The sequence below is a fragment of the Nomascus leucogenys genome, chromosome 11 (genome assembly GCF_006542625.1).
Source record: "Nomascus leucogenys isolate Asia chromosome 11, Asia_NLE_v1, whole genome shotgun sequence".
Lineage (NCBI taxonomy): Eukaryota > Metazoa > Chordata > Mammalia > Primates > Hylobatidae > Nomascus > Nomascus leucogenys.
In genome coordinates, this window is record NC_044391.1 from 91,202,326 (window position 1) to 91,216,358 (window position 14,033).

General features: G+C 34.6%; 2 protein-coding genes across 10 annotated transcripts in view; one reads left to right on the forward strand and one right to left on the reverse strand.

The window, feature by feature from the left end:
* GPR160 (G protein-coupled receptor 160) overlaps positions 1-1,521 on the forward strand; it is a 46,488-nt gene extending 44,967 nt beyond the window's left edge. For both annotated transcript variants that reach the window (XM_003256436.3, XM_003256438.4), the window contains one exon: positions 343-1,521. In XM_003256436.3, coding sequence (XP_003256484.2) covers positions 415-1,431 — 1,017 coding nt within the window. In that variant the 5' untranslated portion in view covers positions 343-414 and the 3' untranslated portion in view covers positions 1,432-1,521. The remainder of the gene's footprint in view (positions 1-342) is intronic.
* Positions 1,522-11,587: 10,066 nt separating this feature from the next.
* PHC3 (polyhomeotic homolog 3) overlaps positions 11,588-14,033 on the reverse strand; it is an 87,154-nt gene continuing 84,708 nt past the window's right edge. For 7 of the 8 annotated variants that reach the window (XM_030822819.1, XM_030822818.1, XM_003256440.3 and 4 more), the window contains one exon: positions 11,588-13,748. In XM_030822819.1, coding sequence (XP_030678679.1) covers positions 13,594-13,748 — 155 coding nt within the window. In that variant the 3' untranslated portion in view covers positions 11,588-13,593. The remainder of the gene's footprint in view (positions 13,749-14,033) is intronic. The other variant, XR_004032346.1, reaches the window with a different exon arrangement.

The window sequence follows — 14,033 nt, forward strand, 5'->3', positions numbered from 1 at the left end:
GCTTCTATTTTAGGCATGAGTTTTGGCCCTGATAGATAAAACCATTTCTCTAAGTTAAGTTATTAAAACCTGTACTTATATATAGAAGTTAGTAATTTATATATAACATTTTGGCTTAAAAATCTCTGAGTTCTGGACCATCTGGGTCTCAAAAAGATGACCAAAGTATACACATTAATTCTTATGTTCTGTATTCTATAAGTATTATGTGACATATAATTCTTATTCATATATTTAATTATTTGGGGAAATGACTGAATTAGGCTTTTAAGAATAGTGGTGCTTGCTTTGTAAAGTTTCAAAATAGGTAACGTTAAGGTTTTCTTTTCACTTTTTTTGCAGGGACAGAAAATAAAGGAAGCAGTGTTTTATCATGTGTATTTCAGCAGGTCTTCTTGAAATTTAACTAGAAATATGACTGCTCTCTCTTCAGAGAACTGCTCTTTTCAGTACCAGTTACGTCAAACAAACCAGCCCCTAGATGTTAACTGTCTGCTATTCTTGATCATACTTGGGAAAATATTATTAAATATCCTTACACTAGGAATGAGAAGAAAAAACACCTGTCAAAATTTTATGGAATATTTTTGCATTTCACTAGCATTCGTTGATCTTTTACTTTTGGTAAACATTTCCATGATATCGTATTTCAGGGATTTTGTACTTTTAAGCATCAGGTTTACTAAATACCATATCTGCCTATTTACTCAAATTATTTCCTTTACTTATGGCTTTTTGCATTATCCAGTTTTCCTGATAGCATGTATAGATTATTGCCTGAATTTCTCTAAAACAACCAAGCTTTCATTTAAGTGTCAAAAATTATTTTATTTCTTTACAGTAATTTTAATTTGGATTTCAGTCTTTGCTTATGTTTTGGGAGACCCAGCCATCTACCAAAGCCTGAAGGCACAGAATGCCCATTCTCATCACTGTCCTTTCTATGTCAGCATTCAGAGTTACTGGCTGTCATTTTTCATGGTGATGATTTTATTTGTAGCTTTCATAACCTCTTGGGAAGAAGTTACTACTTTGGTACAGGCTATCAGGATAACTTCCTATATGAATGAAACTATCTTATATTTTCCTTTTTCATCCCATTCCAGTTATACTGTGAGATCTAAAAAAATATTCTTATCCAAGCTCATTGTCTGTTTTCTCGGTACCTGGTTACCATTTGTACTACTTCAGGTAATCATTCTTTTACTTAAAGTTCAGATTCCAGCATATATTGAGATGAATATTCCCTGGTTATACTTTGTCAATAGTTTTCTCATTGCTACAGTGTATTGGTTTAATTGTCACAAGCTTAATTTAAGAGACATCGGATTACCTTTGGATCCATTTGTCAACTGGAAGTGCTGCTTCATTCCACTTACAATTCCTAATCTTGAGCAAATTGAAAAGCCTATATCAATAATGATTTGTTAATATTATTAATTAAAAGTTACAACTGTAATAAGATCATAATTTTGTAAACAGAAAGAACTCAGGACATACTAAAGAATAAACTGAACTAAAGCTTTTGCCCCTTAACTTTGATACCGTTTCAGAATGTCTTTTGAGGCTATGATATCATTTATTAAACAGTGTTTTATTTTAAAAACAAAATAATTCCAAGAAGTTTTTATAGTTATTCAAGGACACTATATTACAAATATTATTTTGTTATTAACACAAAAAGTGAAATGAGTTAACATTTGGCTATACTGATGTTTGGTTACTCAAAAAAACTACTGGATGCAAACTGTTATGTAAATCTGAGATTTCACTGACAACTTTAAGATTATCAACCTAAACAAACATTTTTATTAAATGTTCAAATGAAAGCAAGAAAATAAAAATTGTTCTTAAAATGATTTGGTATAAAGTTCAATGTAAGAGGAAGATTACCTCATTTTAAATGTAGCTAATTTAAAAAAGTATATCTCTGTTCTTAATGCAAATATTCCTGGAAGAAGAAAGTTTTGGTTGCTCACCTTGTGGAACTGGGAGTAGTGACTAGGTCCCTTTCCATGATTCAGCAGATTCGTTTTCATATTATAACTTGTATGTCACGTACTTGCATGTCACATCATAATCACGTTAGCAATGTATCACACGTAAAAGTAGAATTTCTCATCCTCGGCACTCTTGACATTTGGGGTTGGTTAATTTTCTGTTGTGGGGCAGTTTAGCAGCATCCCTGCTCTCTGCCCACTGACTGACTGGTAGCACCTCCATGCCCAGTAGACACAATAAAAAATGTCTCCAGACATTGCCAAATCTCCCCCGGTGGATGGGCAGAGTTGCTTCACTGGAGTAAAACAATATGAGTGGCAGGATCATCTTACATTACTTTAGGAATTAAGCTACATAGATATTTTTATCATCACCATTTATAAATAAATACTACATTGCATAAATCTAAACCTAGCTTTTCCTAAATTGGTGGCTTTTGATTTTTTTGATATTTACAGTAAGATATATTTTTTAACATCATGACCCATAGACTTGTATGTACATGTTTACGTGTCATAACAATACTTACCCTTACATATCATGCAAATATGTTTTTTAGTGTCATTTTTTAAATGCTGGTTTTGATCCACTAAATTGAGTTGATGATCCACAAATGGATTACTTTCCGTTATTTGAAAAAATGTCCTAAAACAAGTGCTATAGAACACTAATAATGGCAAAACGATTTAAGAAATGTGTCCTGTGTGCCAGGTACCGTCTTAAGTGTTTGTTTTACATGCAGCAACTGATTTAATCCTCATAGCAACTCACTCTGACAGGAACTATTATCCCCTTCTTACAGATGAGGAAATTTAAACATTGAAAGTAAGAAACTCACTATCATACAACTAGACATTGGGGAAGCTGGGATGCAAACCCAGAATTCTGATCCAGAGTTCTTGTTCTTTACCACTATATTATTACATTGCCTTTCATTGGTGCCACTGACTGTTCTCAAAAAGAAAGAATGGTTTCAGAGTCAAATGTGAAGAATGTTGTTTCTTAATTATTTTTCACTTGAGAATGTACAATGCCCATGAACATCTTAAGGCTTTATAGTGCTATAATGAAGAAGAAACCCATTTACTTGAGCACACAAGTCTCTTTAATTAGCTAATTAATTAAACCATCTATAAAGACAAGTTGGGAAATGCTCCTGGACAGTCAGTCACGAATTCTTTGAGTAGCAGGTAATACAAATTCAACCTGAGCCATTCTAAGAACAAGCTGGATATTGGAAAGACAACTTAGTAAACTACTAGGAGAATCTCTCTGAGTTGTCGGTTTCCATTATGTGTCCACAAAGTGGGTGTTCTGGCTGCCAGCAGCTCAGGGCTTTCATACTTACACTTAAAGCATCTCCTAACTTCAAATATACAGTCCCGGGGAATGGCTGTTCAACCTGACTTCAATCATATGTCCACCTCTCTATGATCGGGTCTGTTAACAGAAGACATGGCAGGGAAGTGAAATAACCACTATAATGGGTGGTACAATGTTAAAAAAAAAAATACTTGAGAAAATACATAGGAATAAAAATCACATTCTATAAAAACCCAATGCATATAGACAGCCAACTATATCGAAAGTTTAGGACAAATAATCCTATGTTCAAGAGAACACTAGGGTGTGTTTAAACAGTTCAGAACATTTAGACCTGGCCCTCTTTCTCTGTATTACTTTTTCCTCTAAATATATTGCCTTCTAGTTGTTGGCCAAATATGCGACTGAAATATGTTTAAATATATTGAAATTAATCAGTAAAGACTTACACTCTTTGCAGATTTTAAATCAGGAGATTTTAAAACCATTTCAAACCTCACTAAGCTTTTTGTTTGTTTACACAGAGGATTCCCCATGTCTCATAAGCTTAAAGAAAAAAAATTATTCAATAGACCAGCCAAATGGAAGAGGCTTTTATTTGTAAAGAAATGAACTTACAACTGGTCTACAATATATTATTGTAATATAAACAATATAAATAAATGATCCTGTAGGCCCACTAATCTTCCATCCAGACCCACATGAAGCAATGTTACAACAATATTCTATATGAAAATGTGCAGGTAACAAAGGTGCAATTACAAGCAAGTTAAGCAGCAGAGTATAAGGTGCTTTAATTTAATAGTTAATGTTGCCATCAACAAACATTTAAATGCTCAATTTACTTCACTGAATACAGACACAACAAATATGAAAATCTAAATTCATACACATGCTACTTAATATGAAAGTGCTTTCTCTTTTTTAAAAAAATACACCAAATGGACACTTTTTACATAGATCAAATGTGCTCTTACAATGCAAAATTAACCTTCATTTTCAGGTTATACATTTTAAAACTGTAGCTATCAACACCAATCTAGGAACTCTAATGCTAAGAGTGCTAAAAACTATTTCATTTCTTGTAAGGAGGACTCTAATACAATATCCAATGTAAAGAATACATCTATATATAATCTTAACATGTTTTCTGTAAAGATAAAAAATGTTTTCTTTCCCCTTGGTGATCTTTGTTCATCCTGGGTGGATCATCTTTTGAGGTTTTAATAATATGAAAGTCCTATTTTAGAACAATGGGAGGAACCAAAAGGGGAATTAAAAAATTGGTTAACATGTGCTTGAAGCATCCAAAAAACACCAGGTTATCACAACAATTGGTCTTTGCTAAAATTAACAAAATTTTAATAAGAAGACAAAAAGTACTAATTTAATAAAAGGCTTGAAATGCCTGCCACCATTGTCAGTATCCCTCCATCCAACCTTCACTTACTACAAGCACAATACTACTTTGAGGATAGTTTTTGGAACTTATTTTGACTTTTTCCCCTATAGGAAAAACAAAGACCAAGCTTTTGAAGGAGAGGACTGGGAATCTGGTTTAAATGTCTATATCCAAAATTATATCACATTTGTCTATATCCAAAATTATATCATATAAATGCACATTCAGTTGACTTTTTAAAATTTAAGAATACATATACAAAAAGTACTTACGGAATACATATTTTAACAGCATAACATATTTGAAAAATTAGTTACACTTTAAAAATTAAAACACTTGAAAAGTATTTTTTAAACCAGTACCATGGAATAACTTTTGGAAACCCAGATTATCTGGCTACTTAGATGACAGTCTTCCTGTTTTCAATTAGTTTGAAAGATTCTAATATAGATTCTAACCCAACACTTTATTTGGATATTTGCCTGCTTTAAAAAGCTGCAACAGGCTAGGCGCAGTGGCTCATGCCTATAATCCCGGCACTTTGGGAGGCTGAGGTGGGTAGATCACTGGAGGTCAGGAGTTCGAGTCCAGCCTGGCCAACATGGTGAAACCCCGTCTCTAATAAAAATACAAAAAACTGGCCAGGCGTAGTGGTGCAAGCCAGTAATCTCAGCTACTTGGGAGGCCAAGGTGGGAGGTTGCATTGAGCCGAGATCGCACCACTGCACTCAAGCCTGGGTGACAGAGTGAGACTGTCTCAAAACAAACAAAACAAAACAAAAAAGCTGAAACAATGATAAACTATTTTTAATAGCTATTTTCATTCTATATCTTTATGGAGAATGTTAGTATCAACTGATGTTAACATGTAAAGCTGTGTCAACAGGAATTACAATGTGATTCGCAGCATCCGAGAGTGACAAGGAAGGGACCTTAACCAAATAAATGATTCTCCCATTCAATGTTTACCCCCTAGATACTTACCAATTCAAGCATGGAACTGTTTCATGTTTACCCGTTCTGCATTTAAAGGATGCCCTTTTACTATATATGTGCTTTCTAGAATATTACTGATTCTTACATATCTTTAAAAGGTGGATATTTGTAATAGCTTAAAATACAGTAACATTTATTTTGTGTAATCTTTCTTAATTTAAAAACAAAAAATAAATGAACAAGTCAGTTCCAATGATCTCCTTTGAGATTTTTCAGTTTTAGAAAGTTGCTACACTGTCAGATGGGCGTGGTGGCTCATGCCTGTAATCCTAGCACTTAGGGAGGCCAAGGCAGGTGGATCACTTGAGGTCAAGAGTTCCAGACCAGCCTGGCCAACATGGTGAAGCCCTGTCTCTACTAAAAATACAAAAATTAGCCAGGTGTGGTGGCGGGCACCTGTAATTCCAGCTACTTGGAAGGCTGAGGCAAGACAATCACTTGAACCCGGGAGGTGGAGGTTGCAGTGAGCTGAGATCGCACCACTGTACTCCAGCCTGGGCGACAGAGCGACCCCATCTCAAAAAAAAAAAAAAAAAAAAAGTTGCTACACTGTCAATACTGGGTAAAAAGCTCTTATATCAACACCAGCTTTTTTTTTTGTTCTGCCACATGCCTTGTATAGCAACAACTCTGGAACAGATTCAAGTGTCAAAATAATGCTGTGAAATACGGGCTGTCTCAACCTGTAAGTCCTTAATGTCAAGTCTCCTAAATTTTGTAACTTAATCAGGTATGGGGCCAACTGATGTTTAGTATGTGAAATGTGTTATAAAAATTATGATATGATTCACTCAGACCCCTTAGATGTCATCTAGCCTAACCCTTTACCCAATGCATACAAATATTCCCTCCCAGTTCCAAGTTTATTAAGATTCCCTCTCAGTATATTAAGTAGTAATGATTATGTTCATAATCATTTAAGCCACAATGAATTTTGGGGGGAAGATTTTACTTATTACTAGTTCCTCATATCATGTTCACCAAACACTGCACATGTAAGTGTTCAAATGGTTTGCTAAATGAATGTAAGTACATGAATGACAATATTCATATGTGTTCATCTATTCAGTGGTTAACCAATAAGGAGCATTTACGAAAATGTCCTCATTTGCTTGTTATGTATGAATTTTCTATTTTAATCCTTAGGAGAACAAAGACTGTAGGTGGCCCAAGAAATGGATGCTTATTAAGTATAAAATGAACCCTTAAAAAGGGAAAGAGAATAAAGTAAGAGCAATCCCATTACACAGCCTAGAATCATAGTTTTAGAGCTGGGAGGTACCTTACAGATGAATTAAACCAAAATCAACTTTTGAGTAGTGCAGGCACCATATTGCGTATCTGGAAGCTGTTAAAAAAGCTGAGTAATTGCCCAACATGTCACAAACAGCTAACCCACTGAAATAAAACCCCAGTCTCCAGACCAGTGTGTTAATCCTCACTCATCATCATAATTCATCTATTATTTACTACTGAAATAGATTATTTACTGATTATTTAACACTATCCAAAACAAAAAATACTTTTAAGAGAAGCATCCTAAATAAAGATTTAAACACTAGACACTTCTGGTTTACTTGAGGCAAGACTAAAAAATTATTTCTAAAACTGGTTGATGTTTAACTTCAATAATGACTAGACACCCCACCACTCTCTCATAAACACCAACTTTTTCACCACCGTCAGTTAAAGCTCCACAAAGCTTGGATTTAACACTGATAATATTCCATGAAATATAACTTTTAGGCCAATAAATCCTGGTGACTATCAAACCTTAAGATGATTACTGGAGTAAATTTAAACAGGTGCCCTAAAAGAACTCACTACCTTACTCTTATATTTAATTAACACCTTGCCATGTTAGTATAACAGTGTTTTCAAATTATATTGGTTTTTTCAAAACTGAAATTCATTCATTACTCTGCTTCTTTTAAACAACACATTTTGTTTTCTTTCTGTGGATTCATACTGAACACCACCAGTATCACTGAGAGGATTAGTACTTGTAAAAAGCAGTAGAAACAAAAATATTTTTCAAAAGTATAAAGCTAGCTAGAACCTCATTATGTTGTACCTCTTCTCTAACATTTCTGATTAAAATTGTCATCTTTAAATAAAATTAAATGTCAACAATCTATAAAAGGGAAAAAATAAAACATCTGGAAAACATTTCCCAAACGTTCCCATAAACATGACACTTGGAAGGGGTGTGTGCATGTGTCTGAGTAGAAAAGCTGATCTTCAGAGCTGAAAAGGAGGGCAGAGATTCTCCCTTAATGTATGTTTTCTAAATTGAAAGTTTAGAAAAAGCCATATTCTCTGGAATGTGATGGTAATAATTATATTTGTATTATTTGTATTAATGCTTTACAACTTTCAAAAAAAAGCTTTCTCATAGTACAATTTTAAAATGGATTAGATTCTAAGAACTAATATGTAAAACTTTGAAAATTCTTAAAAATTTAGGAAATTTTTTCCAAAGAAGGTAATCTAATTTTAAACTTTTTTTGTTTGAAGAAAGCTAATATAACTACTGTGAACAAAACCATATAAGGATACATTTTATGAACTTCTAACAAAAGAGGACCTATCTTCCCAAATAATTTTTTGTTTGTTTTTTTTTGTTGTTGTTGTTTTTTGAGACGGAGTCTCGCCCTGTCACCCAGGCTGGAGTGCAGGGGTGCGATCTCAGCTCACTGCAACCTCTGCCACTTGGTTCAAGCAATTCTCCTGTCTCAGCCTCCCAAGTAGCTGGGATTACAGGGATTACAGTAGCTGGGATTACAGCCACCCCGCCCAGCTAATTTTTGTGTTTTTAGTAGAGATGGGGTTTCACCATATTGGTCAGGCTGGTCTGGAACTCCTGACCTCAGGTGATCTACCCATCTCAGCCTCCCAAAGTGCTGGGATTACAGGTGTGAGCCACCATGCCCAGCCCCAAATAATTTTTTTTAAGATATACAGCTTAACAAGTTGAAATTTTAGTAAGATTGCATATTTACTTTTCCTAATACTGTATTTGTGCTTATCTAAAGTGGATCACAATCTTTGAGATGAAATTAAATGCTCTAAGTAGATCTGTAAAATACCAATATTGATGAATGTGGGTAAACAGTTCATTTCATGATCCACACTGCTGTGAACCAAAGAAGCAGAGGTAGGCTTGTGTTTACTGAAATCCAGACTAGGAAAAAGAAACCTATGGCTCTTCTTTTCCCAATTCTTAGACTGAGACACGACCTAGCAAATAAAATACTATCTTAAAATGCCTCTCTTTATAACAATCTACAGAGGTGATTCAACTGTGGTATCTGAAAATGGAAACTCTATAATTCTGGCAACTCAATTACAACAACCTTTGAATTTTTGACAAATATTCTCCAACTGTAATAAAAGGTTGTCACCTTTTTCAGCAATCAAAAATCACTAACTTATGTATCATTGGAACTATTAATATCCATGCTCCTAAGCATGGAGACAGTGGGTATAGAGAGTGAAAGAATGAGTCTGATTACAGGTAAATCTTGACATAAAAACTATAACCTATTTATTGCTATAACTGGCATCTAACAATTAAAATGTATTATTTTGAACTATGGATGAAAGCCATATCTATCCTAAATATCTTCTATCCTCTTGAGTCTGGAATGCTTTGTTCCTCCTACTTGTCTCCTCCTCCACTTCCCTATCCTTCCCCCTAGAAAACCTTCCTTAGGGCCCAGCTAGTTACATATGTGGTACACAAGATAGAGACTGAGCAATCATTTTGCATAGATGGGCCAGTTTCCACTGCCCAAAGGTTGCTCTGGAACATGACTGTCAGGTATCAGAAAGTCCTGCCGCAGCTGCCTCCCTTCCTAAAGTTAGCCCCAATACAAAATCCTCTCTAAGGATTTTGAGACAAAGATCTCTCTAAGAAAGAAGTTTTCATGCAGTTTTCTTGGAGCTAGAGGCCTTAGAGAGGCCTTAGAGATGAGGCCCTTTCATGCCATTAGCTAATGCTCAATGCCAGTAGGCTGCATGTGTTCCTGCAATTCACCAAGGTGAAAACCACAAACTATAACCAGACTGTTCTGGTTGAAAATATATCTTTAAAACATTTTAACAGTGTGTCCAGTCAGTTTCATCCACTGGATATGGCTGTCAGGTCAGCATCACTCACATACATCTATAATAGTGTATTCTTTCAAAAATTGTTTATACACACTTAATATAGGCATATAGCCTAAGACTATATTGCCTCCCTACCATACTTGTGCCACTGTGGTACCAAAAGCCTGAAGATGTACATAATGTACTTTAAGACATTTAACTGAACAAGTCAGTGGGAGACAGGGCACTATAACACATTTCAATTCAATCTAAGACTTGTATTTGTGAATAGATGTCTCATTATAATTTTATACTTGATATATGAAGATAAGCTATGTCAAAAATTATTCAAAGGCATGATCACAATAATACTTGTTTCATAGTTCTAAGTATTTTCATACACCAGGAAACAAAAATCAACTGGGATCCCTAATGAAAGAAAATTATTTCTTCTAAGTAAAACATGAATTTCACTTCAAAAGTGCAGAAATGTGCTCAGTGTTGAAGTAGGCTAAGCTAACAAGGATGATGGCCTCCTCCTCTGACTCTTCCCAAGCTCAAGCTTTTGCATTACCATTTCTCTCTTCCCATTCCACCTTGTCTACTCCGGGGTGACTGCTCTTAAACCACACCTTTTAAAAAAGTTCTGTTTAGAGCATTCAACAGCAAAGTAACAGGACCATCAGGGAAATAATATGCTACCTAAAAAGTGACAGCAGGATTTGGGACAACACTCTATCTCATACTACATTGACTATTCAAAGCTGCATAGCTGTGTCTTACACATGCCTACACAAGGCTTGATGAATATTAATGTCATATAAAAAATAATTTTTACACATCAGCTCTCTTAGTTGTTTAACTTCCCTAGGAACACAAGGCTTAAAGCAAAATTTCAAACTTATGCTTTTTATCCCAATGGGACAAAGAGTGCAACACTTCAAGGAAGTCAGAAAATGCAAACTTAGGTAGCAAAAGTAGGAAGAACCTCCACGTTCCCTTTCTGTTTGTCATTATCTCTCCCTAGTCAAGATCCTAAAACTATTAGTAGTAGTATGAAAGGATATGAAAACAATTATACTCTCCCCACCTATATCATACTGAAACTGTGCTTTAAAGCTCAGGAGAGAGGTGGATGCTCAGTGTTGTCTATATATCCATTATATATAGCTGAAGCTTTGAAATTAAATGATTAACTCATCTTGGAAGAAACAGCTGCGCCAATGTGACAGCAAACAAGCCATTTTAAAATAAAAACTCACTTGAAAAAAGCAAGTGCATATTTTGGGTATGTTTTGAGTGGGGAAAACAGAGATCTGGACTAGATTTAAGATTATAAGGTATTCTCCAACAGAAAACCCTCTTGTAAGCCCCTCCTGAATACTTAAGACAGCAGTAGGCACAAGGGCTTTCAATAAGTACAGAATGGCTGCTATTAGGAAAGAGAATAAATAAAAGGAGAGCCTACAACACAGTTCAAAATTGATACCTTAAAGGCCATAGGTAATATAGTTATGGGAGGTAATCATTATTGCTGGAGGAGTCTATCCCCAAATAATAAATTTTGTATTAACCGTGGATAATCTATGAAAAGTTTTAATCCCAGGCGAGATTTTCCGTTGCACCTCCCTCTCTCATACTGTGGGCCATCTCTTACTAATGCTTAGCCTGTATTTGTGTTCTGAAATTCCAAGAAGAGGGGAAAAGTCAAGCATATGACAATTCTTTCATGATGATTAACTGCTAATAAATGAAAACCGATTATAGAGTACCTAGCTTTCCTTGAAACTTTAATCCAATGATTAAAAATGTGATATAAAGAAATATGTAACATAGACTACAAGCTATCGTAGGTCTGGAATATGAGCCTTATATTATATTACATATTCTAATCCTACATGTAACTATCAGTAAACATCTTTTTTTAAAACATTACTACACAAAGAATTCCACAAAGCATACATTCAAACAAGAGGCATCTAAAGATTAAAAAAATTACCCGCTGTATTTTTGTATAAAAATAATCAACATTCTCTAATGTACACAAAGCCAAAAGATAAATATAATATCTGTGATGTCTTCAGTGACATCTTTAGTCTTCTACTAGCTCAACACAATCTTCTTGAAAAGAGCAGTGAAAACGACTGAAACTCACGGACTCTTCTTTTTTCCCCTCCTTACTCGACTTCTGCCAAATATCTGTGTATGTTCCTTCAATTACTAAAATATCTCAATCGTGGTAATATAAGAAAAGATTAAAACAAAACATTCATCATCTCAAATAAAATTTTTGATGTCCAGGACTATAAAGCTTTCAGGGCTTCCACAAACAATTCTGTTTTAGTGTCATAATCCTATAGAACACTGTTCAGTAAAAGGTTTTGCTTTACATTTTTTTCCTCAAACATGTACATACAAAATTATATCCGACGATTCAAGAGAAATCACTTGGTAAGTGCTTTGCAGGAAGCATGCAAACGTTTGGTAAAGTAGGAATGTGCATTCTAGCTAGTCCCAGCGTGTTCAACATTAGAAAAAAAATCCAAAGAGCAACCACGTATCTGCTACAAACTATTTTCTTGCCAGAAAAGGCTGTGCACTAGTTCATAGGTATAATCATATTATGCCTTCATCAGTGCAGAGGAGCACAGAGGTATGAAAGATAATCATAATGAATTAGTACTTTCTGAGAGTTAAATTATTTGCATGTTAGTCCTTATTTTATAGGACAATTTGTAGATCTTTTTTTCTTTTTCTAGTATGATTAAACTAGAAAAAATTATTCAGCAGAATATTAATGTTATCTGAATAATACTTCCATCATATATGTTTAGTATGCTCCATCCTTTAAAAGTATTCCTTTGGGTGAAAACAATATTTATCACTCCTTCTATATCAGAGTTTCTCAACCTTGGCAGTACCGACATTTTTGAACCAATAATTCTTTATAGTGGAGGGGTGCTGTCCTGTGCAGCACCTAAGATATTTAGAAACATCTCTGGCTTTTACCTACTAGACACCAGTAGCAACCCTCCCCTGAACCCACTCCCAAGCTGTGACAACCAAAACGTCTCAACATTGCCAGATGTCCCCTGGCGATCAAAACTGACCTCCACTGAGAACCACTGCTCTAAATAAATGTACAAAAACTGAGAGGAAAACTTTCTCAGTCAAATTCTTGGTCAAGTTTGGAATAGAAACTAACTCTTCTCATTTCCAGATCAGTATTGTTCATACTAGAACACAATTCCTTTTTTATAGATAAAGCATATGTCTAAAAGACATGTTTTTTAAAATGTACACTGATTTCATATGATTCTGTCACTGGACTACTAAATTATTCCGTAACATACCTCTCATGACAACCTTTAGAAAACTAATAGGGTAGAAAAAATGTGTAAGAAAATCGAATCAAAAGAGGAGAAATGTAAATCATTAAATTACTTTTAAAAGGATTCTTTATATTAATGATAAACATCACCTTTAAAAAAATTATCTAGTATAACACATTTCTTTGAAAAATATCATGGCCCTCTATAACAAGTCTTTCAATGTTTCATGTAACCTGTAAAATTAATTTTACCAATGTTTGTTAATTATGAAAATGTATGATGAATTATTATACCTGTAGAAGAAATGTCAGTATTCGATGTGGAGATCCCAATGTGCTTGGCTATCCACCACAGTAAGTGTCATATTCTAGACCAAGTTAGGCCTTTACCTTACAAGTTCGTGTGAGAAGAGTAAAACTGCTGTTTTATCAAGGCTTCATGTTCCTGTTAAGATTCCTTCAGAGAGTTGATGCGTGCACAGATCTTCAGGGCTGGGCCTAGCTTGATATTCATTGCACTCATGAGATGGTCTTCTTTTAGCAAGAGAAGGGCCTGTCCATCAATCTCCTGTGCTCTGAATTCATCTGCGATATCCTGGCAGCCTGGAATTTGACCAGAGGACAGAAGTTAGAATTAAATATACAACAATTAGACATTACTCCTAACAGTCACAGTTATGTGCTCACTGGGTCTGAGAATCTGAAATACAGGCTGAGAAACAAATGAAATTTATTTATGGTAGTCTTGAATTCACTCTTGAAGAATAGAGTATTTGCATTCTGAAAATAAGAATTCAAAATCCAGGTAAAGCAATTTGCTTGGAATTCTTGTTCTAAAATAATGTTATAGAAATAATTCATAAGAGGGAAGTCTAGATATAATACTTC